This window comes from Corvus moneduloides, chromosome 8 (genome assembly GCF_009650955.1).
Source record: "Corvus moneduloides isolate bCorMon1 chromosome 8, bCorMon1.pri, whole genome shotgun sequence".
In the NCBI taxonomy this organism is placed as follows: Eukaryota; Metazoa; Chordata; class Aves; order Passeriformes; family Corvidae; genus Corvus; species Corvus moneduloides.
The window spans coordinates 12,359,920-12,386,363 of record NC_045483.1 but is presented as its reverse complement, the minus strand read 5'-3'; the positions used below and the strand labels follow the sequence as shown (position 1 = coordinate 12,386,363).

Here is a 26,444-nt window from a genome sequence, read left to right as displayed (position 1 = left end):
ATGTGCATTCTTTCAGATATACGTTTGTTGGATCTTTAGATGAGGAACCAGCTTGGAGGAGGAGAGATATCTGTAAACTTAGTTAGTCATGGTTGAAAAATTGAAATACTTTTGGCAAACTCTAGCTGTTTTCTTTCACTATTTTCAAAATTCTGTTTTTCAATGTTGAGTCTTGAAGTAACATTTTAATCTTTAAAAATCACTGGCAACAGTGATTTCCAAACAAGCCCCAGAAACCAACTGGAGAAGCTCCTGGTCCAATATTCATTTGCTTTTATAAAAGGAAGTAAGATAAACTGAACACTCCGCTTCAGGTTAGCCTGAAATACTGTATCCTCACAATTAATTTTATTTTTTTTCTTCAGGCAAGATATGAAATGTTATGTATTATTACTGCATTTCACAGGCTGCATCTTCACTAGAAAATGTGCTTTTAACTCTGGCAGGTGAGTTAGCAGCAAAATCCTGTGATGTCCAGGCAGTTTATCATTTAGCAGTGCTTTTCTGAACCAAACAGGACTGCAGCGAGCCCAGGTTCCTGGGATTCTTAAGGAATTGAGTCTTCCCCCAATGGCATTACATCAGTTCAATAAGCAATGGTGCTGGGTAAAGTGCTGGCCCTTGGAGAGACCCTGACAGGTAGGAGGTGGTTGTTGGTGGGTTGAGTTCTCCCTCAGCAGCTGTTTGCAAAGCCGTCAGTGCTGGCAGGAGCCTGACAGTGGGAAATGTGGGGAGAAGCTGCAGAAGGAGCCATCATCTCCATGGCTGCGTGAAGGCACAGGGGTAAATGAAAGCAAGTGGAAAAGGATAAATGCAGGGAGGGAGGATGATAAATGGGAAGGAGGCAGAAAGTGCTTGTTTTGAAGAAAATTGCTGTCAGGTGATTCAGGGGGTGAGGGAATGTGTCTGATGCAGCTTGGGAATTGGCCGTGAGCACTGAGATGCTATGGAAACGTTTGCACGGTAACATAAGGCTTGGAAATAGGCTTGTGGGAGGGCCCATAGCAATCTGCAGCAGAGTACAGAGGGGTAAAGTTGGGAGGTTAACACTGCATGCAATTGTGAGCTTACTTGAATAGGTGAGCTAAGAGGGTCAAAATTCCTAGGGGGAAAGGAGGGTAAAAGGGATGACAGTGCCAGGAGTAAGCAACAGAGTCATTGGCTATGAGAATACAGTTCTATAAAGTTATTAGACAATCAGGACTTGCAATTATTGCCCTGATTTCCCCTGAAGAAGGTAAAAAAATCCAGAACTTTTCTATGAAGAAATGTACGTCTTAAAGATCAGGAAACATCAGATAAAGTGACAACTGGCAGTCTCCTGAGAGATTTAAGTCTATTACAGGTAATTAAAACAAGTAAAAAAGGCTTTCCAGCTGTAGAGAAAATCAAAGGAGATGGAAAGAAAAGGTGTGTCACCCTACAGAGAGGCAGGACTGAGATTAAAATAATATCGGTATGGTCTTAAAAGTGATGGTTGTTTTTCTGTGGTTTCTGAGAGGTATAATAATAATTGATCATGGAATCTAGGAGGCCTGGGGCAATGGAGGTGAAAATCATTGATTGGGGTGGGAGTAAAGTTCAGAGACTTCATATGTGAGTGGGAGATGGATTGAATAACAGGATCTAGGTTGTCTCCACAAAACCCAGGGCATATGGTTTCTGCTCAAACCGTATTTCTCTGACTTTAAGGGGAGTTAGAAAATCCATTAACATAATAAAGGGAATCAGACCAGAAGGGTCCAATATCCTGAGGTGGCTGTGGCAGCAGATAGGCACATCTTCAATCTGAAGGATGTTTGTGAGTCTTCAAAACTGCTGGCTGGGGAGGATGAATTTACTCCGAATGAAAAGCCTGAATGAAACTTAAAATGTGTTGTTTGTAACACAGATGTTGCCAATACCCTGCAGACTCTCTCTGAGCATCAGTTTTTGTGGAAAACAAATGCATAACTGTAAGACACATATGGAAGTTTGTTCTTCGTAACCTACTGTCAGACTCTTTCAGAACATTCGTATTTTCTAAGGAGAACAGTAATTTATTTCAATTTTATGAGGCTAGTTATGCTCTTTGTGCTGTTTCACATGTGCAAATCAATATGACATGCTTACAGATGTTAGGCAGAATTGCATGAATATTTGTTATAAACCGGACTGGTTCAGAGCACTTTATTAGATAATACATGCCCCAAAACTACAATTTATCCATCCATGTATTAGACTGTATGCTTTCATTCCTTAGATTTTATTGAAGAATATGCAGATGATCAATTCAATTACTAAGCTGGCCTGGGAACTGCAGTTCCTCACTCTGGCTTAAAAACAGCCGCAATTCTCTAAAGCTCAGGGATTTTTATTTTCCCTTTCTACTTGAATATTTCAGCTTGGAAACTGGCAGCATATGAGCTTACATCCTTTTAGAATCCAGATTAGTTAGTTTGTTTATTTCTGATTTGTTTTGCTATGATATTTTGTCTGTACTCTTGGTACAACATTGACAACCCGTGACAAGAAATCTGTGATTGTCACAGCAAACCAAGGGTGCATATTTGCATTCTTAGAAAAGTACCCTGAACAGATCCCAAGGGTTTTCCTGAGATTCATTTGGCAGGACACCAGCTGCCTGATGGTATAAAAACACCATTCCCTCAAAGCAGGATTTGATGCTAAATGGCCACAGGAAGCCACTAGATCTGCACAATAAATTTATCAAACACCTAGCTGTTGGTAACAACTAAAAGACTAGGCTTATTCTCTTCCATCCCATGTTTTATCACCTCTCCAAAACTGAGTCATACAAACCAAATAGTTTTAGTGCTCAATCTCTCCCAAAATGCCCGTAAAGAAATGCTGATTTTTATCCAAGCAAATGCAAACACAAAGCAAAGATGAGTCCAGGGAGATGAACTCAAGCACTGTTGATTTCCACTCATTTCTGTTAAAGTGGCAGATGTTTGTAGCCTTGCAATTGGTTGTACGGGGTCAATGATCTGCTTTCTTTTGTAAAACAGCTTTAAAATCTGGTGACAATTTTTAGTGTAAATATGAATTATTTCTCCCATAGAAGAACTTCAGCTTTGGACTCTTTGTAACCCTTGGCTTGAGTTTAGACTTCTGCTGCTTGGTTATTGTAGAAATTCTCTCAAATGCTTCCATCAATATTGGAAAAAACATCTGAGTATCCTGTCAGAAAGCTGATAAGGACTGTGTTGGTCACAGGCAAACAAATGGACTCAGGTGATTTAAATATCTGCCACTCCTGCAATGAAAATGGCTGAAATGAAATACCAGGTCATTTGCCTTTCAGGTTGCAATGGGCAAGAAGCCAGTATTTTCTTGTAGCAATTAACTCCTGCTTTAACCATGTCGATGCACATGAAATGTGTGTTTGCTCTCCACTGACCATGTGGTGATACCAAATTGGTGTGTGGGGAAGGAGAAATTCTGGAATAGTGGTTTCCATAGTGACCACTGGGTCTGTAGTGGATGACGAGTCCCAAGTAGGTTGAGTTTTGAGGGGAGAGTAGCACCCTGCACACAGAAGCAGAGGAGCAGCAGGTAGAGAATAATGTTTTGATGAAGAATTAGAAAATGAGAGGATGTACCATGGAAAATTGAGTGGTTTTGTTGTACACTGAGCTTAACCCTAAGGGGCTTCACTTAAGAGCTCTGCCAGAGGAGCCATCTATGCCCTGGGACTGCTCAATCCATCCCTCAGTTTCCAGTCTATAAAATAAGAACATTAATTCTTCCTGCCTGCCACTCACCTTTTATATGTCCTTTCTGTTTACATGGTGAGGAGTGTCTTCTGCTGCAGAGCCCGGCAGCTGGGTTCTGATCTCAGATGCAGTTTGCCCCAGAGCAGATTTTACTGGCTCTTAAAGAGCAGCCTGGTATCTTCCATAAATAGCTGGTACAAGTGGTATTGTCTGTTGGCTGTAGTTTTGCAAAGAGAGGAGCCAGAGCAGTGAGAGCAAAAGGGAGCAGCTCCATTTGAAATGGGATATTTATACTGTCAGTGGTAGTGAAATGCACACAGGAAGATACTGTTTAAGTAGGTATTAACTGATGTCCTTGATTTGATGTGGGTGTTGTCAAGAAGGAATGGTTGATCAGAGGCAGTAACTCAGGCAGTTTGATTTCTCAGTTGTTCATAAAGAGAAATGTACTTTGTAGAAGTGGATTCCTAAGTATATGGCAAAAGAGGTTTTTAGTCTGAATCATTCCTTTGAGGGATTTTAAACATTTGCCTCCCACATGCTACAATAATGCTCTGAAAGTGGTTTCATTGTATGGTCCGAGAAGCTGCATTCTGGCGCCTGATGGTTTATGAGAAATAAACACAATGGAGTGGTCTTGGGTTATATAAATTCAGAGTGTAACAGTACCAGCAGTAAGGGGAGAACCTGTGTGCAGCATCAGAGCAGAACGAGCCGTCCAGGAGCGTGGGTCTCTGCAGCATTATGCTGAGCGTGGCAGATCCCAGTCTCCCCTCCAGACCTCACATGGAGAGTAAGAGTTTGCAGAAAAACAAATAGTTTTACAAGTATCTCCTCTCACATGGCCAGCAGGGAAAAGCACTTTGGACATGCTCTGGGAGAGGAGCTTTACCTCTTAATGACTGTGAGCAGACTCTCACCATTCTTCACTTCTCAGTTTTTCTCCTGTGTTTATTTTAAGTAGGGATGATTTTTCACTCTCCTGCTTGCATAGCTCCTCCTGCTACAATAAAGCAGTTAAGGTATACATGGCAGAGATTGAGGGAGCCTAGAGCTAAGCATCCCATGGTGATGAGGATGTCTTTACACCATGAGTACAGCAGGCTGCATGAAAACCTGCTTCCCGTTAATTTGGGTGGATTTTGAACCCAGGCCTGCACAATGGTCCTTCTCTTCCCAGACCCAGTCACAGATGCTTTTCTTCTTTCCACTGGAGGTGATGCTGTGAGCTGGGTGCCATATACACATCAGGCAAGCTGGAAGCCAGAGGAGTTTGAGCACAGGTATTACTCCTTGCCACCAGTTGCAGTGATCTCCATGTTTACTTTAGGAGGGATATTTTACCATATTTTTTACCATATAATTTTGCCATATTTTCAGCCCTCAGTCACCTTAGAGTACATAATAAGTTGAGCTATAAACAACATACAGAAATTGTTCTGGCTACTTCTGCACTGAAGCGTGGCAGTCCCCCAGCAGTGCACATCAGCTGTCCTCCCTGGGTAACTCCTTGTGACAGACAGAGCTGATGGTGGGAAAAAAGAACCTTCATCTGCACTCCTGAGTGGGAATGGAGGCACTCCAGTGTGGTGGGAATAATACAGTATACATCCTTTTGCAGATGCAGGTTTACATAGAATATTCTTGTAGGGGCCACTGACTTTGATGTGTCTTTTGGTAGCTTAGCACCCCTGGGGTTCCTTGGTCATGGAAATTATACCATGAGCACCAATACTCACTGAAAATGCCATTACCCAGTGAAGTGAGGGATTAAGAGAAGAAAATTGCACTTGTGAAAAAGTAAAGCAAAGAACAGAAGGAAGAAAAAACCATGAGTCTTCGCACGGAAAGGGAGGCATCATACCAGCAAAGTTCTGGCCTTACCAATTTTTTACTCTTGGCTTAGTAGCTGAGGACAGAAATGTTCTCCAGATGCAAGGAATCACTAGGCAGTTCCGTGACTTCTCAGTGTTACTCTCTCCTGGGAGGGAGGATCACTAGGAATTTTCTTAGGTTTCACAGAATGGTCTGATTCCCCAAATTATAGGTTATTTTTTGTAGTAGTCTCAAAGTTGGTTTGTTTATAGTAGGTGTTCCATAGCTCATTCTGGAGACTGGTTGCAGACCTCATACTCTGAAGAATCACAATTCATGGAGATCATAGTGGTGGATTGCACCAGTCTCAGGAAACTGATCAAGAGGAGATCTGTGTCCTTTGAGCTTCAGTTAAACAAGACTGAGTTTTGAGTGTGTGTGTGTGTGTTCATGCTGAGTTTGCTCTGCTGTCTTAGATCCTTTACAGGTATATGAATACTGGCTGCTCATGACCTTGGAAAGTCAAGCCTTCAGGCAGTAACAGACAGTACTGACGAAGAAAAACAAGAGGGAAATGATGATTTGACAGTCTGACAGCAACACGTCGCCTTCAGGCTTGTGTGGGGCTGAGATGATCTGTGCATGCTGGTGGTTGGAAATGCTTTTGTGTTTGGATGAGCTTGCAGCTGTATCCAGTGTGCACGTATGCGATCTCTGTAATAAATACATATTCTACATCTTAATGTGTTTAAGGAAATAAATTATTTTGAGAAGACAACATTTGGCAGTGGTTCAAAAGAGGTGGTAGTGAAATACTTCTGATCTGAGTGCAGTGATTACAGCTGCATCTTTGTGCTCACCAGTTCCTTGTACAAGCCGTTTTAAAATGTTACTGCAGTTGCACTGAGCCTGCACAAAATGGGAAGCTCTTCCATGCCCTCTGAGCAGGAAAATGGAAAGCTTTGAAGCCTCTGGTCTGAGGAAGATACTTCAAATTATTTTTCTGTGTAAGGAATCACCTGCTGAGAATCTAAATTTTGCAGATGAACCCCAATAAAGAGGAGAAGAAAACAGAAGGCGGCTGAACTGCTCAAGTGCCCTTCATTTCTACTTAGATAAATTAATTACTCCTCCTTAATTTTTTTCTTAAACAAAGCTAGAAAAAGATACAAAGGCATTTGTGAAGATAGGCATCCTTTAAATCCAGTGTCTCAGATTCTCCAACTGAGGAGCAGAAAATTTAGTAGAAATCCTTTCCACTTTGGCTGTGTCTGTACTGCTACCAGAAACTTTTAAGTCTCAAAATCCAGAAATAACATCGTAACTGCACTGATGCAAAGCTCAGCAAAACCTCTCTGGAAAGCTACCGGGGCAGCCAGCTCCACTGAGCAGCCATGGTCCAGGCCAGTTTGCTGGTGGTGTCCCAGCCACTGGGTTAGTGCTTGCTCTGGTGGCTTGGGGATGGCTGTGGTCTTCACTCACAAGTCCATCTATTCTCACCCAAGGAGATCTCTCATCAGTTGATTTTTCCCAAAGAAGCGCTCCCAACTGTCTTACACAAGAAATTTTATAACCCTGAATGTTTAATGATGACTGATTTCTACGTTCTTCAGGCTGAAGCTGGGTGGTCCTTGGTAATGGGCTGTTGGACCCATTTTGTGTCTTACAGTCTCATCACATGAAGTCATTCAGTCTTTTCGATGTGTTCCCCAGATTTGTCTCTGTAAATATAAATGCTCCTGAAAAAAGGAGTCTCTCCTTTGTAGCCATTAAAGATCACTTGTAAATGTTCTGCAGGGGTAAGGCTGTGTTATGGGCTACTCCAGCATGACGAGCTTCGTCTATATTCTGCATGACTAGTTTGGTCTGTGTTTAAAAAGTGAGAATTGAAGCTTTAGAGGAAGGAAACAACTAATTCCTGGGCATCTTCTTCCGAAAGAAAGTGGTCAAAGTCACCTCATTTGTTCCACATTTCACCAGAACTATTCTTTCACAGCCCTTGGCCATTATCAGTTATTCTGGGTAAATGGCATTCCATGTTTCTTCCAACCTACCTACTACCCCAAAAGATGAATCTCACTTCTGTTTTGATTTATATTCAATGGGATTTTTTTTTCCTTTGGCTGGATATTTTGTGATGCAGGCCAGCATCTCTTAGAGACTCATCTCTAAATTTTCACAAACACTCTTCAGAAGCCAGTAAACTGCAATCCTTTCTTCCATGGGTATTTGCAAACATTAATGAACTAAGTCTCACAGTCGCTTCTATATGCTAGAGACATCTTACTCCTTAGGTGGCAATGCATCTGAGCTACTGAGGGATTTAAGTAAAACAGTTGGATATGTAACCCTGGTTTGCTGTCACTGCCATGTGTCTTGTCTGCAGAACTCCATCTCTCTTAACCTCTTTTCAGATGGAAAAAGATATTCTGTCCAGCAGCCAAAGGGAAATGCAAGCATCCTGGTGGAAAACAAGCTGTTTCAAAACCCTGGCTTCAAGCTACCCACACATCACAGTTGTCAGCCAGGCTGCACATGCATAGTTACAGGGAATAAAATAGAGAGAACCTTCTGTTCCTATTCAGAAAGGTCTCCATCCATTCACCTACACAAAAGGATCGTCGTCAGCTGCCAGTATTAATTTGTTCTCCTATGTAGGTTTCCGGCTAAAGGAGGGTAAAATAAGTCCAACGCTATCCAGCAGGAGCAGTTGGAATGCAAATGCTAGCCCATATATTATTTCAAAGCATTAATGCGACCCACTTCTACATTACTTGGGGTAATTTCTGATTTTATTTATTCCTCCTTTTCTTCAATTAACTTCTGGGAAGAGAGGCTGAAATTTTAATATGCAGAAAATCAAATATGAGAAACAAAGCCCATTTTTATTTTGAGACTTTGCTTCCCTTGTAATAGCAGTTTATTTAAAGAGGAGCCTGGAATAATCCAGTTTAAGCAAAGCAAAGAGCTCTACTGAAGCCAAACCTTGTGTGGGTGTGCTCTTGTCAGGGCTCCCAGAAGAGGAGGACAGGAAAGGCTGTTAGTCAGACCTCAGATATTGCAGGAGATGTTGGTTACTCAGTAGCTGGCATTATTCCTTGGCATACCAGTACAGAGCGGCTACTCCGGTGTACTGGGAGAGAGTACATCCCATCGAGAAAATCCTCAGGTAACCTGATGTCCTGCTCTTGTCATAAAGAAAATCCCAAGGATATGTGGCTGGAAGAGGTGTCCACTGCAAGGGCCTGCACATCCTTTAGGGACAATTTTGCCTCTTCCTCTTGTTCCACCTTGTGCTGTGTTTGCAGCACGTCCCACACTGGGATCTGCTGTGTTCCTTTGTGTTGTATGGGGTGGTGTCACCTCCTACTATTTAGACCTGGGCTCCAAGCCACGACAGCTTTCAGTCCAGTTGGGTCACAGCTTCTTATACCGTCCCGGGAATTTCCCACATACTCAGTGTTCACACAGTGAGTGGTCTCCTCATGCTACAGGCTTCTTAGATTTCAGAAAGTTGGACATAAGAAAAAATTTTGCATTATCTCAGCTTTCTTTACAATTTTTTTAATGAAGGTTTTTTTCTCAGTATATGTTCTTTAAAATTTCTAAGACAACAGCACAGCTAAGGAGGTATTAAATAAAAGTAATTTTCAGCATTAAAGACAGGGGATTATATTCCTCAGAAAAAGAATCGAGTAAATTGATTAGTTCTTGAAGCAGCAGGTGATACTAACAAAGAGGGTAAGTTTTTTTTCCACTGGTGGATTTGAATGTCTGAGCATCATTTTCCTTAGTTACGTATCTGCAGATTTGAATTTTAATTATTTGGCTTGGAAATAATAAATGATTGTATTATATTTCTAAAACCCAGCGTATTCTCAAATTCTGCACTGTAAAATTCATATCTGTGCTGCTCTGCAGTGAGCACTGGAACACTAATGATTAGTTATAGACAGAAATATTAATTAAATTTCATATGGTGATAAATAATATAGAACTGAACATAGCAATTTCTTAAAAAAAAAAAAAAGGTGTAGATATTTATTTCATAAGTCTGTGAGAATTACTGTGGACAATAAAGAGGGCATGAAAACTTGGAGCCTGTATTGATTGGTGTGTTCAGGGTGTATTTCAGATATTTATTCTCTGCTTCCCCTCTCCAAGGAGAGCCTCCCTTGGGCAATTTTGGCCATCGATTTTGAGTCTGCCTGCTCAGAAGCTGGAAATGTTGTTGCTGGTGGGGAAAGTGCAGGAACAGTAATTGATTGCAAATACATTTTATGATACTCTGCTCCCATATTTCAAAGGGGAAAATTTATTAATGGCGGCAGCAGGTCTCTGATTTTCCCTTTTAAACATATCAAGCAAACCTGTATATTTTCAAGCTCCTGGACATTTTCATTTTCTCCGAAGGTGACCCCTTTTTTTGTTTTCTTTCTCCCCACAGACAGTGAAATCATCCCTCCCGACTGCCTGCGGCCCCGCTCCTTCACGGCCATCCGCCGGCCCTCGCTGCGGCGGGACACAGAGGACACGCGCCTCTCGGTCAGCCTGTGCGACCTCAACCTGCAGGAGGACACCTTCCACGTGACGGCCACCACCTGCCCCATCCCGCAGAACTCCCTCAACTCCCAGCACTCCCACCTCCTTCCGTCCCAGCTGGAGAGCGACCTCCGCTTCCACCACCTTCGGGGACCCCACGTCAAAATCCTCGATGACCAAACCGTGGCCCGCCTGGAGCACGCCCGGGAGGAGAGGACTTTGGTTTTCACCAGCAGACCCCTTCGGATCAACGAAACCATTTTTGTCAAAATCAACAAGTCCAACACGGTGCGCACAGGGACGCTGTCCTACGGGGTGACATCCTGCGACCCCAGCACCCTGCGCCCCAGTGACCTCCCCTATAACCCCGAATCCCTGCTCGACCGAAAGGAGTTCTGGGCCATCTGCCGAGTGGTGGTGCCCCTCCAGAGCGGAGATATCCTGGGATTTATGGTGAATTCAGACGGTGAGCTGCACTTGAGTCACAACGGTGCCGGCATTGGCATGCAGGTCTGCGCGGACTGTTCCCAGCCCCTCTGGATGTTCTTCGTTTTACACGGCGCCATCATGCAAATTCGATTGCTGGGTATGTTGGACCCCCTTTTTCCAAACCTTGTGCATAGGAAAGCAAGGGGGGGGATACATCATGGGAGAGGGAGTAAATGGCTCCTTCCCTGCTCTAGGATGAGGTACAAATTTTGTTTTTAAAAAAGAAAAGAATATGCAAAGGCACAAACATAGCATATGGGTATGAGTTACAAGACAACCTCCTTGCACTTCTGTAACACTCTTCACATGATGGTCTCAAAGCTCTTTTCAGATAATGAATTAAGCCTCAGGGTCCTCCATCAAAGTACAGATGAGTCATCACTGACCTAGGAGAAGCAAGGAAGGAGGATGAGAGGTGCTTTGGGCTGAGCTAATGTAAGGCATAGCCAGCAGGAGAAACGTGATCTGTCTCTGTGTGTTAGATATCTGGGATGATGGACTCCCATAAGGGTGGTGCCCTTGCTTTCCCGAGACTTGTGTGTGAGAGGCAGGCCAGCAAACAGAGAGGAAACCCAGTGGTGCACAGAGTGTGGCACCAACCATCTCAACAGGAGAAAGGTTTCCTTGTCCTCCAGCCCCGTTTAAGGCAGCGTAGCTCACACAGGCTGACAGGCCTCTGAAGAGTTGGGCACTTGGTATTTTTGCTGGTTTTTCAGCTCTGTTAGCTGACATACTTCATTGAAATGCTGCAAGTCATGGGTCGAAGGTGTGGAGAGAAAAGCTTTGAAATAACATTTCTCAGGATCAAATTTACTTTTTTGTGTGTGTATATTAGACCAAGTATAGGATGTGTTTGATCATGAATTTGTACCATATCGTAGTTCTGCTGGTGTTGGTGTCAGATAGTGAAAGAAGGGTTCTGAGAACATGATGTAATTCCTGGTATCCCTCTAAATGAAGATGATTTTAAAACGCTCCTTTCTGTTTATACTGTTATACTCATATAACTTTATACTTATATTTCATTTTGCTTCAAATCCTCATCATATCTGTGAAAAAAACCCCCAACAATCTCCCTCCCCATCAAACTCAAAAGCTAACCAACACCTCCCTTTTTTTAAGATTTATAGAGAGTCTTTAAAGATAAATTGTGGTGAGCACACACACATCTGTCTGCAGGGTCCAGTTCACCTTAATCACAATATGAAATGCCTTGTATAATTTATTTGAAGTTGACCACAGGCCTGTGCTGTGAGTGTTTTGTAGCTGTTAAAGGCTCACAAATGACAAATGTAATACTGCAATTTATTTCCAGGAGCCCGAGACTCAATCCCTGCTAATTCAGCCTGATTACATTTGTTGTGAGCACTGTACATAATCCATGGTTAGCTCTGCTCTCCACCAACATGTCATTGTGATAATGGTAGGTGAAGTCAAACAGAGCCCAGTAAAGCAGGAGATTAAATGCTCCTGTGTACATTAGAAGGAAAACATACTTAGGTCATTGAGCTGCTGGTAAAACTAAATCATCGACCAGTGCTTCCTATCATATGAGATCACTAATTCTGGCAGGTTGGCACAGAGCAAACAGCCTGTTTGCAATGAGCTCTGAAACAGGGCAGCAAGGATGTGTCTCCCCAGAGGGACAGAATCACATCCTCATACTGAATTTGACAGAGCAGGGACATGAACACAGACCTCCTGTGTGCTGGGTAAACCTCCTGCTGTGCATGCCCTGCCTCTGTCCTCCCTGCCTGATCACAAGTTCAGCCCAAACCAGTACATCCCCAGTGCATGTTTAACTCTACATTTGGATGCATGAAATGAAATGTGCAGAGTTGGAAAACCCCTCACTTCTTGTGTTTGTGACCACATGACAGACTTTTCTGGCCTTGGTCACTGGAAAAGAACCTGAAAATGGGCTGTTGTTCTTAAGTAAATGAAAAGAACCGGACTTGCTCACCTCGACTCTCTCAAGGAAAGGGAAGGACCCTGCCGAGTGTACAGCTTTATCCACATCAGCTTGGGCAGCAAGCTGCTATCTCCAAGTTAAATGCTATGAAATTGGAGCTTGCCTCTAATTTTTAATAGGTATTAAAATACAAACAGAGCTTTTCATACCTGTATTTCCAGTATAACAATTCTGGGAGCAGGACAGTCCCAGTATCAGTACAGTATCAGTGTAGTGCAACTGCCCAGAGAAAAGCACTGATGCTGTCCCAACTGCATCTCTGCAAGTGCAGTAATTACATGGATCAGCAATATCCTGACAGAAGGCAAAGAAAATAATGAATTCCCATCTCTAACTATTGCAATTTTATTAGGGAGGTGATGTGCACTGTTTGCCCTGCAGTGGAACAGATTATGGTGCCTGCCATAATATCTGCCATTGTAAGATTAGAAAATGTAAGAACATAAAGTGTTCATCTTTCTAATGACAAGCTCCATCTTCAGCATGCAAACGAGTAATTTCGTGAGATCTGTCTTTTGTAGTTTGAGCTTTATATCACAGCAGAAGACATGTATAGTAATCTTTTTCTAGTTTTAATAGAAAAAGTGAAGTTATATATCCTTGAAGGAAATGAGACACAAATACTGCAAAAGGCATAATTGTACCAAACCCATCCTAAACAGCAGATGTCATTCTGTTTCTGGGGCACACCAGTATGAGATGAACCAAAGTGATGTTATACAGTGTTAAGGGAACCTCAGCACTACAGCTGACTATAAAATGAAATTAAAGTTGCTGGATTTGCTTCTTCTGCAGCTTTTCAGTTTTGTTTGGAGAATGGACAGCCACTCTTGCACCTAGACAAGGTTTATTTTTGACTCAGAGGACAAGATGACTCCAGGTATTGATCACTGGATACTGTATTTCATGCCTGGACTGTATTTATTTGGTCCTGATGCAGAGCAGGAGCAAGCTCAGGTCTCTGCAGCTTGTGACTTTGCTATAGAGGCTGACATTTTCTGACTGCAGTTATTCCACAGAGCTGTGGATACAACATTTATTTCCTAATATCAGGGGAGACCATCTCTACCCAGGCTGGTGGTCTTACAGGACTCTGTAGGAGAGGAGGGCAGTGCGGGGTTAGCTGGATAGTAAAGAATTCTGACTTCTGTTTTCCTCTTATCAATTTGGCATCATACACTGGCAGTATATTTGCTGTAGGAGAAATAAAACAGCCGAAAATAAAGAGGAGGTTGGAAACACTATTATTCTGCATGCCATCCCAGCAAAAGAAATAAAACCCAAGCCCCACTGTACTGCAGTGAGAGGCCACAGCCATCTGTAGGGGAGGCAGAAGAATGCCAATTTGTTTCAAAGAAAAGTTTAAAAGGCAACTTGACCACATGGAGGAAAGATAAATGAAAGAAGGGCACTTTAATGTAGCAGATAATAGCATAAAGAATATCAAGCTGCTGGGAAATGAAGGGACACAAATTTAAATTAAACATAAATGAGGGTAATTAACTATGGGAACCAGCTAGTGAGGGAGGCAATAGATCTTTTTTTTGTCAGGGAAGCCCTTCTAAATATTTTATATGTTAAGTGCTGGTCTTAATTTAGAAATTCTGGGGATTATGCACATAAAAACAACCAAACAGAATCCCAGATCATTTGGCATGTAGAAATGAAACAGTCTTTGTGTATCCTTTAGGAATTTCATTAGTTCAGGCTTGGGTTGTTTTTTTCAGGCATGATTCCTGTATAGTCAACAAAACCAGCCTATTAAATTTGATTTACTGCTCTCAGCTTTTGCTGGTAAGCATTTCAGCTCACACACGGTTTTATTGACAGCTCTGAAAGGTTGAAATGAGCCAGTCTGGATACAATGGTCTGGTTTTGGTCAGGTTTTGGTGGTGTAATTCATTTATGAAGTTAAATTGATTGACCCTATAAGGTTTCAAAATGTATGACTCATGTCTGGAGAAGCTATCACAGCAACAAGTTCATATATTTAGTGTTTGAGGATCCAGAAGGTTGGGGATGTTCTTTCATTTTCTTGTGTTTCAGAGTTGAATTGCCGGCAAGTAAAACATCTTCCCTCATCTCCTTTTTTTGTTTGTTTGTTGGTTTGGTTTTTTGTTTCTCTTGTGAATTTCATCCTTTCCAATAATATTGAAGCTTTCTTTTGAGCAATGAAATAACATGTTCCATCAACAGTCATACTAATGAAGCCGAGTTGCCAACTTATCTGTGTCCCTTCTTTCCATGCACTTCTGTAACTCCAGCCCCACCACAACAGCTGCACAATACAGCAGCTCTCTGGATGTCTCCTAATGTTGGCCAAGAGCCAGGCCTAGGCCTGAAAAAAACAACCTAAGAGCCAGCATTTGGTGTGGGTAAGTCTGAATTCACATCCATGCTGGATAAACGCAGTACGTGGGATACCTTCCCACCTCTTTTACCATGGGCATGAGTTGGGGCTCCTGCTCAGCTGCCCATTGAAAAATATTTAGATATCGGTTGTTGCTGAGTAGATATCGGTTGTTGCTGAGATTTACATCCTTCTTTCAGACTTTCTTGAAATCGGACAATTTGCTCAAAACTGAGGGGGTGAGGAAGAAAGATCTGACATGGGACTTGCAGAAAAAACAACTCGGTGTCCTCAGTTCCTCGGGATTTCTGACAACAGCAGTGGGCAATGGACCAAATTGGAAATTAGTTCAGCAGAGTACCGTGGGACACAATTTGCTGGCAGAGGCCTCTTTAAATCAATAGTGAAATTTGATCTGAAGTGGCCTCAGTGCCAGTCTGAAGGACTGCCAGCTTGGGTCGGCCCCAGTTACAGGCAGGCTTATTCAGAGCTGTGCCCCTTATGACTCCTACTGGTGGTCAAGCTTAGCAGCCCTGGTACTGCTGCCCTTGTTTGAAACAGCCCTTTTCCTGGGGCTGACTGGAAAGACTTGAGACTTCATGATGAGCACAGTAGTGTCTTGCTTAGGTGTCAGAGAGCAATGGTTTACCAGGGGGAATTTGTCTCCTTCTGTGTTGTTCATCGTGCTGCCCTCTCTGGTTTTCCTTGACTTTTGCTCCATCCGAGGTGAGTGACTAGCTCACCACAGACCACTAATGATTCACAGGCCATTGGAGACTGCCCTCTTCTTTCTAAACAGTATTTTTCCTCTGTGTCCCAGAATCCCTCACTTGTCTTGCTGATACAGTTCCTGCAACTACTGTCTCCAGTTTATCCCCAGGGAAGACTCTCTCCTCTTTTCTGTTGTCTCTGCTGTAGCACTTGTATGGCCTGATCCTCCTAAAAATCTATAGGACTTCCTGGGAGATGATCCCATCTTATCTTGTCTTTCCAGGCTTTTGTCCATTCCTATGTAAAGAAGTTTTTTACCCTGTGGTTGCTCCTTGACTGTCTCAGGACTCCAAACCCCATGGCAGAGATTCTGTCCCTTCCAAAAAGCTTCTCCTCTCTGGGTGCAATTAGGTACTTACTTTGCATGTGCAATTACTGCAGTCAGCACACAAAATACTGAAATGGTATTTGGTATGTGCAGTTGTTATACACACTGTCCATAGCACAGACTGGAGGTAAGTTTGTAGAAAAGTATCTCACACAGGTGAGGAGCATCCAGGATCTTGGTTCCCAAGCTCTGAGTTTATCAGCCTGTCCTGTTTGAGAGAAGATAGTTTTTTGCAGTAGCAAATCACACCCTCTCATCTCAGAGGTGGCCAGTACATTACCCATTTGGAATTTTGATGCTTCTCCACGGTTCATTCCAGTGATGTGGAAATTGTTGGGTTAAACAGCATAAGAGAAGCCTGGTAAATGCCTAAACATTGTTGCACAGAAATGCACATAATGAATCTCGTCCTTTAACAGACTTTCAAATAGATATGCCCCAGAGTTTTATCTTCCATCTTTTGATTTGTACAGAAAATGGCCTAATTTAAGCTGCTTGGGATCTAAGAGGCCCATGTTGTGTGTCATTTAACAGCCTGGAATTCCTATGCACTTCAGGGTACAGGGTATTTTATGTTGTTAAAGACTAGAGGGAGGAAGGAGAGTTAATATTCTGTGCCTCTTGGAAGGCAATCCACTTGTATTAATTGATGTCTCAGCATAAACAGTCCTATCATATATGGGTTTGCTTTCATTCTGAGTGAAGTACACATTACTGATAGTAAATTGAAAAAACTGCAAAGAGCAATACAGCATCCTTAACTGCTGGGCTCGATTCTAGCACTGCACAGGGCTCTCCATTCACCTCTTGCTTTATATTCATTGTTTCAAAGGAGAGGTAGCACAAAGAGAAGCTGCTGTGTAAGAGAGGACAAGTTATAACCTGGGCCTTGGAAAACTGGAGAGGTGGATGCAGTCAAATGCTTGACTTCCCTGTGGTCAGTGCCAGCAGTGTCAGTGTTAATACCTGCTCGTGGCACCTTTGTAGCAGACACTAAAGATCTCATCACACACGACACATAACTAACCTGCACTTGCCACAGTGACATCAGTGACATCAGCCTGTGTTCTGAAGTATGAGTTGGTATCTGGGTAAAGGCTGGATAAAGCAAACACACCTCCTCCAGCAGCAGCCACGGGGCTCCCAAATGTCTTGGCCTCTGCACATTCTCCTTGACAAGAGGTGGAACTATTATCATCATTAGTATAAGAAACAATTACTGGCTGCAGTGAGACTTTCATAGTAAGTGAGGTATAGATCTCCCTTATCTTATAACACCTCTGCCTTCCTACAGAAAATATACAGGATATGGTATCCCATACCAGCCTCTTTGCCTTGCAACTTGTCTCCCAGGACAGATAAAATCTCCCTATTCTTTGAACTAACCCTGGCGTGAGTTAGTTATTCTGGCTACTGTGAGAGTCACATTGCAGAATAAACTCTTTCTTTGCTTCTTTCTCAGATCCCTTTGTAGTGCCCATAGAAATCCAGAGAGTGCTGGCCAAGAGAAGTGAAAGTATTTGTTTCCTTTATGCATCTATCACCCTGTTTATACCTGTCCCTCCTGGAAAAGCACAGAGCTTCGTGGTGCTGGGTTAGACAGCAATTTTCCTTTTGCTGACAGAACTGTCTTTGCTGTGGTCTCCCAAATACCCTTGATTTGCTTTTCTTAAACAAGATGAAAGCTCCAACTCTAACTTTTGTGGTTTCAGCTACTTAATCCAGGCTTCTTTTTCACCTCTTCTTGATGTAAGCATCAGCCTGGGTGCTTTGTTGCTCTAGTATTTCTCAGGTTGCAAGGTAGAGCTCCAACTCTATGACTCTTTCACTTCAGTTCAGCCAGACCTTCATTGCATGGTGTCCATGCCCTTGGGATTTTGCAAGATGTAAGCACTGAGTGACCCCTGAACTTCACCTGTGAGGTCGAGAAAGATAGCCTGTAAGTTTGCAGTGTGCTCTTTGCTTCCAGGGAGCACACTGGGTTTGGGCTGTGAGAGCTGCTGAATCAAAAATGTCTGTGGTGTCTGGAGCTTTCATGTTTCCCCTGCTTAGCTGGAGTGTGCCTGTGACTGCAGGAGGGTAATAGATGTGCTGGTGCCCCGCTGCCCTTCTGGACACAGCAGACAGCAAGGCTCCAGTAAAGCCATAAAGTACACTCCTTTTCTGTTCCTCATGAAAGTCTGAACTGTTGTTCTCCATGTGGTTTGGATCTAACTTTTACTTCCTCAAACAGTGGTTGTCTGACGCCCATCTGCAAACACAGACCTTATGGTTTTGTGTGCAAAATCTGCCAGGCTGCTTTTTGACCTATTTCTGGACATTTCTTTAGCATAATGCAAAATCCCTTATGTTTTCATGGGCCTGTGAAGGACAAAATGTATTAGTGTTCTATTCAGAACAGTTTTTAAGTCTTTCGGGAAATACTTGAATGCAAAAAAGCCCATGGATCACCAGCTGATGTGGGTCACCAGGTACTGATGTACCTGAGAGGCAGAGATGAGCTGCAGCACAGAGGCTGGGCTCTGAGAGCATGGTTGGTCAAAAAACACTGAGCCCAAACAGAAGGAAACTCTGGTTTCTGGCCAGTGCAGTATTGTTCCCATCACTGTGGGAACACAACAAATGGATGTGTAAATACATGTATTTTACAGCATTCAGAAATGATGGATGTGCTCACATCCTTCCCTAACATTATCGTTGATCTTTAACTACCACATAACCAGGCAGCAGCAGGTGCTTTGTTCTTGTTTTAGCATGATGGTTTCAGAAGTCCCTGTTGGGCAAAACCTGAGTGGCCCTGGGGGACAGAATAGCTCTCCTACAGCCTTGGTTGGAAGCAAGAAAATCTGAAATGAATATGGATGCTCTGGTATCCAGTATCCAGTCTCAGTAACGTCCCAACCTGCTCACGCTGGAGCAGCTCATGTGTTACGGGACAGACTGCCTAAGAGAGATGTTCACAGGAGCTCAGAACCCACATTGGTACCAGATTTTTGACAGAACTTGGGTCCTGTTAAGATAACAAAATCAATGGCCCTGATACACCGAGACTGTTAAATGTGAGAAAAGGTATTGAACAGTTTTTGAGACAGGGTAAGAATTTTAGCTGACATGCTTAAAAAATCTGTCTCCTAACAAAAGGAAATCACATTGAGAGTTGTAAAAGGCATCTAAGTGACAGTCATAGGACTGTCAGGTACCCAGTGCTCACTAGACTGAACTGTATGAGAAGTGCAGAGATCTCTTGAGCTCCCTTAAATATGCCAGTCGATGGCTGCAGCCAGACCTCAGCAGCTGTACTAACCTTTTCCACTGTGTGCTGGAGGCTCTGGAGCCTGCAGATGGATGGAACAACACTGAAAATCTGTGATTACTATTGATAATTACCTGATCTTTATTATCTGTCCTATTTATGCAGCAAACGTGCTATAAAAGAGAGGGGGCTGTCAATGTGCTCCACATGAAACTCAGCATATGGGCAAGTTACTGTGTTGCATAAGACTTTATCTTCCTTAGAAACTATGGCAGGAGGCTCCCATACTTTGTCTTTTAGGTACAATGTTTAGTTAAGCTTCTGGAATAGTTGTCACAATGATTATGGGTAAAGAAAGCCCATAAAAAAGTTGAAGATCATCAAATTATGTGAAGTGTGAGCTGGACAGTAGTGGACATTTACTGACTGCATCCTGTAAACCAGGAAAAACAAAATTTAAGTGAGGTGGGTTCAAAGTGGGAAGAAAGGATGAGTCTGGAGTGCAGACCAACTGGTTATGCAGCATTGTTATAGAAATGTACGTAGATATAGTATTTTTATTAAAAAATTAAGAGGGAGAGTTAATTGAAAACTGTATTTTTAGGAAGCATTGACTGTATCTGGTCTTCTTTCCATCATAGGTCCTCCAGCAGTACAGCTCTCTCCAGACTGCCATTAGGAGAGACGCTTAAAAGTTGGGACAGCCTCAGGACATACCCTGGAGAGTGGATTGCAATGTTCTGGGAAACCACCCAGTGCACCACAATAGACACAGAGAATCAAAAGCATCTCTGACAGCCACAGCTGCTGTATTTTTACATATGTCACAGGACATTTTATAAAAGGACAGTTATGGATTCAGGTAGCCACTCTCATAAAAACTGTAAGTGCTGTATGGGTCCCAAGAGACTCCTTACTTCACTTTCCTGTCCTGAAAGAGCTCTAATGATGGAGCTGCCATAGTCTCTCTGGGAAGTCTGATTGCTTTACAGAGCTTCAGTGTCTAACCATAGCACCTTAGGAGTCTGAACCCATGATTTCTTGTCTTATCCAGAACATTCATAAAGAACAGATTGTTTCTTTACTCCTTTCAGCAGCCTGTGAAAAATCTTGCCGTATAAAAATAATAGAATCATACCATATTTTAGGTCAGAAGAGACCCCATGGAATTGCCTAATCCAACCTCCTGCTCAAAGCAGGGCTAACTTCCAAGGTAGCACAAGACTTTGTCCAGTTGAGTTTTGAGTATTTCCAGGGACAAAGATACCACAGTGTCTCCGGGCTCCTACTCCCATCCTTAACCAGCCTCACATGACCCTGGATTGGCTCAATCTTTTTGTAACAGGATGGTATTGTTGGTTTATGATCATCTGGTGACCTCCAGCAATTTCCAGGCCTTTTTCTATAGGATGTCTGTATTTCAAATCGAATGGACTAATTCCCTGTCCTGTGTTTAGGTAGCTGATTATCTCTGCTTAAATGCTGCATTTGGCATTTGATCACACTGAATACCATACCATTTATTTCTGATCCTATTTCCAGTTTGGCAGACCATTTTGAATTGCAAATCTTTAGCATACTAGCAGCCTTTCCTAGCATGGTGTAGTCTGTACATGCCATGGTAAAGCTCTCTTCTGAAAACATAACACTCTCTTTCCTTTGGTGGGTGGACACAGAGGTTCATTTATTTGCACCTCTCCCATAGTGATGACAGAGGTGCAGAGAAAGCATCCATCTGCACTGGTCTTTGCTAATAATTGGGCTTTGTAAAGACAAAACAGCAAATGGAATTGATTCAAAATCTATTTAAGGTCAATTCCAGTGTGTTCAGCATATTTGAGATCAAGCACGAGACAAGTTAGCAGCAGAGACAATTGATCTGGGGGCTTTAGAGAGAGAGAGAATGTTTAAGTTGATTTACTTAGAATTATTTAGTTTTTAAAGTCATGGTTTGAAAGCTGGCTCTTGGTGGGAACTCTGTGCACACAATGAGCATGTTTGGCCTTGAGCACATGTATCTGGTTTTAGTTAAGCCAGGCTGGCCACACTCATTCCACTCTGCTCATGATCTCATTCCATGCTCCTTGTCATGGTATCTGCACACCATCCAGCAATATATTAAAGCATGAGTAACTTCTCTTATGTTGATTATTCCGTCACCAAGGGAGAAATGTGTCTTGTCTGGTAGGGAACTCAGATTGTTTTAAACAAAGCTCTGTACTTACACTGGAGAAAAGTCAAGAGCTGCGCCTTGTATTAGGAGGAAGAATTGGCAAGGTGTCTACTGGCCCTTGGGTAAGGCCATTTTGCGACTCAGACCAGATACAACCAGAGAAAACTGTGGTTCCTACACTGCTGAGCTCTTTCTGCACTGTGGAAAGGCCATTTGCCCTGCTGCCAGCATGCTTCATCAGCTCATATGCTGTGATACTTGGGGCACCTCCAAATTCTCCTATTAGTCCAGGAAGAGAAATGCTCCTAACAGTCTTTATTTTGCCTTTAATGAAATGACCAGGTTGGTGTTAGAAATGCAATGTGCTGTGTGTTAGCCGAGTGGAAGAGATGTCTCCAGGCTGTAGGGAGGAGAGGGAAGGCTTGAAAAACTTGTTCAGCTGCTCGGTGTTGATATTTGTGTGTGCAGTGAACGAGCTGAACCCTGTGCCCCTGCTGGGCCTGTGTTCAGTGTGTGTTTCCACAGGGCAAGTTTTCTGCTTCAGTCATCTGTCAGACTGGAGGGGAAGGGCTCTTGCTAGTGGCTGTCATTAGAGGCTGCATCATTCTCTTTGCATATTTACTGAGCTGAACTCCAGCCTCAGCTCCCATCTGTGTGATAAATGAGGTACTTCTCTACAGTATCTCAAATGTGAGAGCTCCAAAACCCTTTACAGAGTCTAATTTAACTTAAGCTTGTGCCTGGAAGCGAAGTGCTCCTTTTTCTGGAGAGGGGTGAAAATGAGGGACTGAAGGCTGAGGCTAATCGCTTCTCTCATACACAGTCCTCAAAACAGATTTTGACTCAAACATGACCCCTCCTCAGTTCCTGTGTTCCACTTTCACTGCTCAGTCTTGTTCTGCTAAAAACAGCAGAAGAATCTGTGCTTGTGCTGTTTTTCACAATCCACAGCTGGCACTTGGAGTCCCTGTCTCCCAGGTTTGGTCCTCAGTAGCCTCCCTGCAGATAGGAACTGAAGGACATTTCTGGCACATGGGGTTTTCCTGACCTCCACTGCTGCTTTTTCTCTGGAGGATAGCTTCCAACTCATTGAGGACACCGTAGATCCAAACCCTCCGTGTCTCTGGCTCCTTATATGGTAACATGAAGAAGTCTAAGCATTTTAGTTCTGATTTGGAGTTACCCTGGTTGTCTTCTTGGTCAGGGAACTAGAAACTTTAAAACCTTAGGCAAGCTGGTTCTTACCACCAGGAAACCATCCCCTTAGCTCAAGCATGTGTGCTGCTGTCTCACTGTTGGCTTAGTGAAGACCAGGCTGCATTGGCAGCAATGAAAGTCCCCTACAAACCTTTGCAGAAGGTAGAGTTTTAAGCATTCCAGGTTTTTTCCCTTCTGGAAGAGGCTTTAAGATATTTGTTGTTCTAACAACAGAAGAAAGAGGCTGAGATGGAGGGAGGGAGCCAGACTGGCTGTGGGACAGATTTGGCTTTTCTGGCAGAGAGCACATTGATATGGAGTTGATGGTGGGCAGTGAGAGCAGGAGGTAATGGAGCTGGGGACATATAGAAGAGACTTGAAGAGGCTTTGCACTCCTGAGCCATCACATCCAGACATGCAGGAAGTTGAGAAAACATTCCTGATTGAGGGGAGAGGTGTCCTTGTTCATCCTAGAGCCAAATGCATTTTGGTGACTTATCCCTACCTCTGACAGAAGCCACTGTAGAAACAGGCAGAGCAGTGAGCATAGCTAAGGTTTCCTGCTTGCCAGACCCTCATGTTTGTTTCTGGAAAGTCCTTGAGTGACTTTGCCTGAATTTATCAAAGCCTGAAGGGGTGCAGTTTTGCACTAGGTTAGCAAAGAGTGCTTTGACAAAGTGATGTGTTCTTGTGCTTGGGTCCAGCCCAGCCTTCCGCGGGCTGTGTCCTCTCCTGCTACAAGCCCATGGCTGGCTGTAGTGTTGGGGGCACACACGGGATGTAACCACACGGGATGTAACTGCACTAAATGACTTGAGACATGTTTAAGGGCAGAAACGAAAGGTTGTGGTGGCTAAGGGAGCTCCAGCAAATTTCAGGAGTTACGGGAGTTTGATGTCTCTTCAGGACCAGCTACTGGCATTAATAAAAGGTGTATGAGGATTCCTTTATCTCCTCCCTAGGTTTCATGCTGATGAGACCAATCCTGACAAGCACTGAGAGCTGCAACCCCTCCCACATATCCCCAGTGCCTTGTAAGCCTCAGTTTTGAAAAGTGACTGTAGATTTCTTCTCTCACGGCGCAGGTTCCACCATATTAGCAGAGCGGCTGGGATTGTCGACACCGAGCTCGCCCACATCAACACCCAATTCCCCCACCGTCCTCTGCAGTGGCGTCTCTGGCCCCGTATTGTCTACGTGTGGCTCTGGCCCCCTCTGCAGCTCTATCAGTGGTAAGAGTGGTGGGATCCCCTGCTGCCTTTCCTTTGCCTCCCTTCATAATCTCACACTTGTCTCCCAGAAGGGCTCTCAAACCACAATAATCAACAGATTATTATTATCCCATCAGCTCCCCTGGGGAGGAAGGGAGAGCCTCTGCAAGGGCTATTTTCAGTCTGTTTTATGTGGAAGCTGCTTGGATGCCTAGACAGCAATATTTCTCTAACCCTTTTCATCATGCAAGGTCCCGAGGGAAGCAGCGGATTTTCTGCTGCGTGCGTGGCCCTGTGATGCAGAGCTCCTTCTGGAGAGCTGTGAGGCAGTGACACGTCTCACGCCAGCTTAGACTGGAGCTCAGGGTCTGCCTACACCTCCCCCTTCTCCCTCCACACACCTTCAGTAAAATGCAGTATTGCTATTTCTAACATGCCAATGAAGTACAGTGATAGATAAATGCACATGCAGTAAAAAAGGATAGGCTGTTCTGAAGCACTTAAAAAACTCCAGACACCTGCACGATCTCAAGGCATTGATGGTGGGATACATAACTTACCAAATCCTTGTTGCATGGTAACAGCTGTCTCTTGGCTTGCTCTTCGTGGGCAGCAGGCTCCAGTAGATGTTGCCTTTCTGCTGCCTTGAGCCTTGGTATGTGAACCAGGACTCAGCAAGTGAGACAGCAGGTCACAGGAGCATGCATTTCTGCTAGGGCATGGTTCCTCCCTCTTTAGCTTCAGGGCAGAAATTACCTTGGGATGTCAGGAAGCAACAGGAGTGACCATGTTTTTTTGTATTGCAGGCACAGCTCCCAACTCTCCGAGCAGCTTGCCAGAGTCACCCATCTCCCCGTCCGTCTCAGGGCCCTGGGTAGATGAATGCACCATCTGCTATGAGAACATGGTAGACACAGTCATTTACTCCTGTGGACACATGTGTCTCTGCTATTCATGTGGGTTGAAGCTCAAGAAGATGGCCAATGCCTGCTGCCCCATTTGCAGACGGGCCATCAAAGATATCATCAAAACATACCGCAGCGCTTAGAGCAGCAGCAGATGTCGTGGTGGGGACTGGGCATGTGAGGAGGAGGCTGTGAAGCAACACAGGTCGTGGTCTTTATTCATCACCCAGGACATACAAAAACCATCACCAATCACCACCCTGACCTCCTCTTCCATGGACAACAGATAAGACAAGCTTAGATGCTGCTCTTCTGCCCCCCAAGGAAGCTCTGGGGCTGAACTCCAGTGTCAGGGAAGTCACAATGGACTACTCTCCCTTGTGGATTTTAAACTTTATCTCAAAAAATGCCAGCTGGTGCACTCATCCCTTTTCTACACCATGCACGGCTGAGGGGAGTCTCCACTCTTTAGCAGAGACAGCAAGTGGTAAAAGGTTCAGTGCTACACATCTCCTTCCAGAGGCACCCCACATGCAGAGACAGCTTAGCAGAAGAGAAGAAACAAGCAATGTGTTTCTGTGTACAACCAGCCTGACCAGAGGAGGCTCCTTAGAAAGGACGGAGCAAGGCATTGACCCAGCGAGGGAGGTGCAGTGAGCACACTCACAGCAGAGAGGCTGGGGCCAATGCAGAAAAGAACCCAAGATTTGTGAAGCAAAACCCACCCCATATCTGCAGACAGAAGAGAAGACCCCTGGCAGCCCCTTGAGGGCTGTCCCCAACTCCTCCGTTGCCATTCTCTGACAGAGGCTTTCATGGTGGGTTTGGCAATGAACACTGGCAACAGCTCTGCTCCTTCCCAGCAGCGTCAGCCACCTCCTGTCACCATCCCGTTGCATGACGAGCGGCTCTCGAACCCCACTACCACCAACCTGTGTGTGGGGTCTCCACGCAGCACAAGGGATTCAGCAGCATCTCTTCTCCCATGGGCCTGTGGGAGAGGGAGACATAGCTCCCTCACCTTTCTCCCCCTACCATCCAGACAGCACTTGTGAGGAAAAACCCCAACCTCACTGGGGAAGAATGTATAAACCCACACATCTGTGGGTTACCTTTACTGGTAAATTTATCACTGTGCTTTAAGACAAAACCAGCCAGGTGGTAACTCAGCTCTTCACAGCCACACCGGCAGGACACGGCTGTCCTTATGCGTTAGGAAGTAAGGAATGAAAAAAAGTAACTTGAGGGGTTTGGTTTGCTTTGGTTTATTTAAACAAATCCCCTTCTCTCCTGCATGAGTCAGGAACCCAGCTGTGCCCAGCAGGGACAATGGTGGCCCCCATGGTTTCCATGCAAACAACTGCTGCTCTGCCATGGCCATAGGCCTGACCCGGGGCTGCTGGCCCTTGGGCCTGGGCTGGGTGGCTTGGCAGCAGTAGGAGCTGTCTGCCTCCCTTCCCAACCCATCCTGCGCCCTTCCAAGGCTGCAGGGGAGGGAGGGACTGTGTCTGGGTCCTGAGGGGGGGTCAGGGCTGGGGTGCCACAGCAGTGGAGTTTGCCCCACCACATCACCCACCTGGCCAGACTAGGGAAGGCTGTGAAGTTGCACCCTTCCTGCTGAGCTTTTCCTTGCACCCCAGCATTTGGCCATTGATAGGATCGGGGGAACAGTGGGGCGTAGGGATAACAGCATTTAATGCACACATGCACTTGCTGCAG

The 26,444-nt window shown here is 44.2% G+C and overlaps 1 protein-coding gene across 4 annotated transcripts in view; it reads left to right on the top strand.

Moving 5' to 3' along the window:
* The window catches only part of NEURL1 (neuralized E3 ubiquitin protein ligase 1), a 142,660-nt gene extending 117,652 nt beyond the window's left edge, over positions 1-25,008 (top strand). For all 4 annotated transcript variants that reach the window (XM_032116742.1, XM_032116745.1, XM_032116743.1 and 1 more), the window contains exons 4-6: positions 9,982-10,662; positions 23,695-23,841; positions 24,627-25,008. In XM_032116742.1, the coding sequence (XP_031972633.1) occupies positions 9,982-10,662; positions 23,695-23,841; positions 24,627-24,868 (1,070 nt within the window). In that variant the 3' untranslated portion in view covers positions 24,869-25,008. The remainder of the gene's footprint in view (positions 1-9,981; positions 10,663-23,694; positions 23,842-24,626) is intronic.
* The last annotated feature ends 1,436 nt before the right edge of the window (positions 25,009-26,444 follow it).